Source organism: Vicia villosa, linkage group LG6 (genome assembly GCF_029867415.1).
Source record: "Vicia villosa cultivar HV-30 ecotype Madison, WI linkage group LG6, Vvil1.0, whole genome shotgun sequence".
NCBI lineage: Eukaryota > Viridiplantae > Streptophyta > Magnoliopsida > Fabales > Fabaceae > Vicia > Vicia villosa.
This window is the reverse complement of record NC_081185.1, coordinates 146,901,366-146,906,740: the sequence shown is the minus strand read 5'-3', so window position 1 is coordinate 146,906,740 and position 5,375 is coordinate 146,901,366. Positions and strand designations below refer to the sequence as shown.

Here is a 5,375-nt window from a genome sequence, read left to right as displayed (position 1 = left end):
CTTTATTTTACTACTAAAAATTATTTTTAATATATGAGTGTTTATTAACCAACTTCATGACTACATTAACCAACATTTTACATTTCATTAACCAATTTAGTTTCACTACTAAATTATTTTTAATATTTAGACGTTTATTAACCAACTTCATCGCTTTATTAACCAATGTTATATACATCATTAAGCTATTTTGTTTTACTAATAAAAAATCATTTTTAGTATTTGGGCCGTTATTAGCCAAACAATAAATTATAGTATCCAACTTTTTACACACAATTAACCAATTTTCTATTACCGTTATCACTGTATCACTGTTCACGGTATTTGTGAACAGAAAATTGGGTGTAGATGTACACAATAGTGTATGAATAGCATACCTCAAACTAAAAGAAAAACAAACGAGGCTTTTTTTTTTTTTTCAAATACACAAAAGCAATATCATCTTCAAGAGATACACCAAAGAAAAAGGAAGGATGAGAGAATAATTGCAATCAAGAATATTAAGGAGAAATTGAAATCATGGATTTAGTAGAATTTTTTCCTCTCTAATAGAAATTAATATTATTGTAAAAATCATAATATCAAGATCGTTAATAAATTTTCTAAATAAATTTTCTAACAGTTGTGTTAGAACTAGAACTTTTCATACCAATCAACATAATTCTTCCATTGAACTTCGTCATTGGACTTTTCCTAAAGCAAACTTATTATCCATTAGCTGCATGACCATTTCCATAAGCATTCACATGTTCTTTAAGAGACCTCTTATGTTTGAAATGAGAACCACAAATGCAATACCATAGCTTCCCACAATTCTTTTCGTGAGTTCTCCAATCTCCTCTAACAGCAAAAAATTTGTTACATTTTGTGCACATAAAAGGCTTAATTCCATGTTTCCTCTTGTAATGTGTTTGAAGTGTCCTAAAATCTTTCAATGGATTTGCTCTTGGATGATCGATGTTGTATATGCACCCTGGTACACAACAGTAACAAGATAGCCTTAACATTCCTGTTGGTTGTGTACCTTTGAGAGATTCAAGACCTTTTTTGTATTGTAATCCATGCCCCCACATATGCATCTAAAAACAAAACAAACAAAAAATCTCAAAAAATTTTAGTTGATAAAGTAAACTAAGCAAAATGATCAAAAATTACATTACATGTTTAATGAATGTTTATGAAGCAAAACGATAAAAATTGAATAGTAGATCATATTGTCACCAATGTTAAGCTCCTAGTATTTTTTTTTCTAATGGTGTGTCACTCAGATTCGATTTCTTACTTAGATTTGATCTCTTACTTGTGTCGTGGATCTTAGAGTCGGTCTTTCACTTATTTGTCACATGTGACGTGATGATAATGTTGTGGTATTTGATTGTTATGTGGTTTGAACGGTCTTTTATATATCTTTCCTATGAATCTTCCATCACTATTGAGGGGGTTTTTTTATTGTTGGAGGGTAGCTCTAATTATAGAGGTGTTGTTTCATTGTGATTTTTTCATTCAGTACGTGTATGATGGAGAATTTGGAAGGAAAGAGTGTTTTTTTTACAGCTTAGAAAGTTATATCTTAATAAGTCTTTTTCCTACACTTACACTTCTCTAAGTAGCTTGAGAAATCTACTCTCTATTAAAGCCAGTTGTTTGAGAATTTAATACCATGTTTTCAGAAAGAAGTGTTGTGTAGATGGTTTTGTTCTGTTGATAATGTTTCTCAGGGTTGAGCTTTAGTCAATTTTTTCCTTTAAGAGATGTTGGATTTTTTGGCTTGATATATATATATATATATATATATATATATATATATATATATATATATATATATATATATATATATATATATATATATATATATATATATATATATATATATATATATATAATTGTGGTCTGCAACCGCAATTGTAACCACAATATTGCTGATGCGGTAGTCTCGACATCCGCATCAGACTGCAGTTGCAGTGTAATTTGTAATCAGTAATCACACGTTCAACAACACTAGAATTTGCATCAAACACCCATGTTTCTTCATGAATTTTCATCATAACTTAACATTTGAGAACTCATAAACTAAATTTTCATGTGATTTGTAATATAAAATATTAACATTAAGTATTTTTTTAATGGCGTATTTCAAATATTTTTTAATTTAAATTCACGCCGCAATTACAACATCTACAACCGCAATTGCAATGGCCACAATTGCAATACCCACAGTTTACTTAATCTAGTGTATTTTGATTTTGGCCTTTTGTTGTCCTTTATAAATAGGTGAATTCTTATTTATCCACCTCAAAAAGGTAGGTAAGATTACCTTTGGTGTAAAATGTATTGAAAACATCACACAATTATTCTATAAGATAAATAATTAAGTACATAAAAATTAAATAGTATCATTTTATTGGTGGAATGTACACTACCCATTTTTTTGTGATGGGTAGAGAAGTTAAAGACTAAACAATAAATCCTCGTTGCAATGCTTATGGAGTATTTATTTAAGAAGCAAATAAAAAAAATCTTATATTATCATTAATGTATAATGATGAAGGAACGAAGCACTACAACTGATTTTTAATGTATGAAAAATAGGGAAAAATAATTACCTGCATATTGTTATATCTGTTGAAGGTTTTGGAGCAAACAGTGCAAGAAAATTGAGTTGGACCATTGAAAATCTGAGACGGAGTAGGAATCCAATATTGTCCTTTGTTAAGGGTAGTATTATGAAGCATAAATAAACCTGAAGAAGAATCATCGCCATGCTCTTTATCAGCGACAGTGATCTCTGAGGAGTAATTAGTTGAAGAAAGTACCGAAGCCATTTCAGCAGCACTGGGGTTTGGCAAACCTATCTGAAGTGCTAGTGCAACGGTAACGGTAGTAGAAGTAGAACTACCAACATCTTCCCTTTCTTCTAAATCCATGGCAGTGCAAGGAAGGTCTTGAATATCTTCCTCATGTTCTTGTTGACCTTCATATTTTTCTTGTTTTTCTGGGATTAGGTTCAAAAGCGGTAGTTCTTCATTGAGAGCTGGAGGAAAAGGTGGTAAAGAAGAAGAAATATGATGGTGTTGAAAAAAGGTGTGGCTGCTGTTGTTGTAATGAAGAAAAGGTTGATGGTGGTGGTGTGGAGAATGGTTTGAAGATGGAGAAATATGGTTTAATTGGAAGAAATTAGATGATGATGAATAGAAATGCGTAGAGCGATGAGAGTGATGAGCCATGGAAGATAGCTCAAGTAGTGGAAGTGTTGTTATAAAATTAAATAGTTATATAAAATTAAAAATATAAATAGTATTTTTTTTTCTAAAAATATTTTTAGTCTCTATAAATATGCGACCCTGCATATATTTTTAGTCCCTATAAAATTTTCCTTCAAATGAATGGTCCTTCTAAAAATTTTATGCATGCAATTTCAGTCCCTACTATTTTCTCAAATTTTAAAAATTGTTTAATTACCCATTAATTTTTAATTTTTGAATAACTTTTTTATATATGTTTAGAATACTGTAAAATATTTATTTACCAAGTTTTAGAATTTTTTAAAACGAGAAGAATTAAATATGAATTTTTCAAATTTCAAAAAATAATGATATAAGTAATGAAAATCTCAACTTAGAAATTAAATTTTGAGTTTCTTTTTTTTTTCCAGGAACTTTTTAAAACATTATGAACATGTCTTCAAAATAATCATTCTAAAATACACATTAGTTTGACAGTAGGGACCGAAACTAAGTGCATAATAATTTTATAAGGACCATTCATTAAAGAAAAATTTTATAGGGACTAAAAATGCAGGGTCGCATATTTATAGAAACTAAACATATCCATATATATATATATATATATATATATATACATCGAAATTAGAGTTATGTCTGAATTGAGACGACTCTTAATGCAGTTCTGCCAATGGTTTAAAAATCAGATCAAACTAGAGATGAATCTAGTTGGGTCAACCTTTCAAAACCGCAAGTGGGTCAAAACTGGGGTAGAACCGAAAAAATTGAATTGAACCGTCCAAAACCATTCAGACCATAGAATTGGTGCTGGTTTTATAAAACTGTCCGGTTCAAAAAAATGCATCAAATTAGGTTTTTTTTAAAAAAAATTAATATGTAAATATCAAAACTTAAAATAAATTCCACAATCACAAAAAAGAATTTTGTGTTTTTATTACAAGCATTACAAATTTATAAGTTTTGTCACTCTGCTATAGTTTTTCTTTCAACCACACTCCATCATATGTTTGTCGTAGTTCAACTCAAATTTGCTTTTTGTTGTTTAGTTAAGTGTATTGTATTGTTTATTTTTTGTATTTTATCTTTTAATTTATGTATTTTTAATTATTTGAACTTTATTTTAATTATTATGTTCTATTATTTTACTTTTGGTTTGAATTAGTTTAACTTATTTTATTGTAATTCTTTAATTAATTTGTTCAAATTATTCTTAAATGAATATTGAAATGAAATGTGCAACTATGTTGCGTTATTATATGTACTATCGTTATTGTTGTATTAAGTTTGTATTGGATTTTTGAAATATTTATTTTATTAAGTTGTGAATATATGATTATGTGTGACATATCTATCAAAAATTTGTTTCAAATTATTAGTTTATTTAATAAACGGTTCGACCATATATTTAACCGATTGAACCAATTAAATCTTAAACTGGAAGCTTCACTAGTTCAATCTTCGATTTGGTGTTTAAAACATTGAGTTCTGCAACTCTCCAATGTGGTTGAACATGGAGATGAACCTATGAGATTAACAATCCAACACCCAAATCAGTGAGAGAGAGGATTTTGAATTTTGTCCTCCTTTTCTTCATAACTCCTCTTCCTACTTTATCTCACTCTCTATCTTAATTATAAAATCATTTTATTTTAAAGTGAATGAGTAAAGTTAAGAAAAAGATAGAAAGTTAAGAGACAAAAAAGGAAGATATGTCAACGATTTTCTGTTGGGAGGCCTTGACGCATGTCTCTATGTATGATCGTAATGATTCCCCCTCTTCACTAGGATACTCGAGTGCCCTGAACAGTCTTCAGTCAGATCTTGATCGTTGGTGTTATGTTTTTCACTATTCAATGTGGTAGATAACATGGTTCACTTTTGTGTAACTGCATATAAGAAGTTTTTTTGACAAATGATATTCTCTTTTTTCTTTGTTTGTGGATTTGATAAACTCTAATTCTCATTCGTCATTTGTGATATCTTCCATTGTCTCCAACTTCTTTCACATGTGTTCATCCTTAACCACTTTGTGCCTCTTCTATCAGCACGGGAGCTCTAAATTCGTTTTAAGGTAACACCTAGATTTACCTTTCTTTCAATCTTGTTTTCTTTATTTGAGTTTTTGGAAAATAA

The 5,375-nt window shown here is 29.2% G+C and overlaps 1 protein-coding gene across 1 annotated transcript; it reads right to left on the bottom strand.

Annotated features, from left to right (window-relative positions):
* Window positions 1-632: 632 nt before the first annotated feature.
* On the bottom strand, window positions 633-3,224 carry LOC131612670 (zinc finger protein WIP2-like). Its single transcript, XM_058884434.1, has 2 exons — window positions 2,604-3,224; window positions 633-1,079 (listed from the first exon to the last, which is right to left on the bottom strand). Exons 1-2 carry the CDS (start codon window positions 3,222-3,224, stop codon window positions 708-710), a joined length of 993 nt encoding a protein of 330 aa, XP_058740417.1. The 3' UTR covers window positions 633-707.
* Between the last annotated feature and the right edge of the window lie 2,151 nt (window positions 3,225-5,375).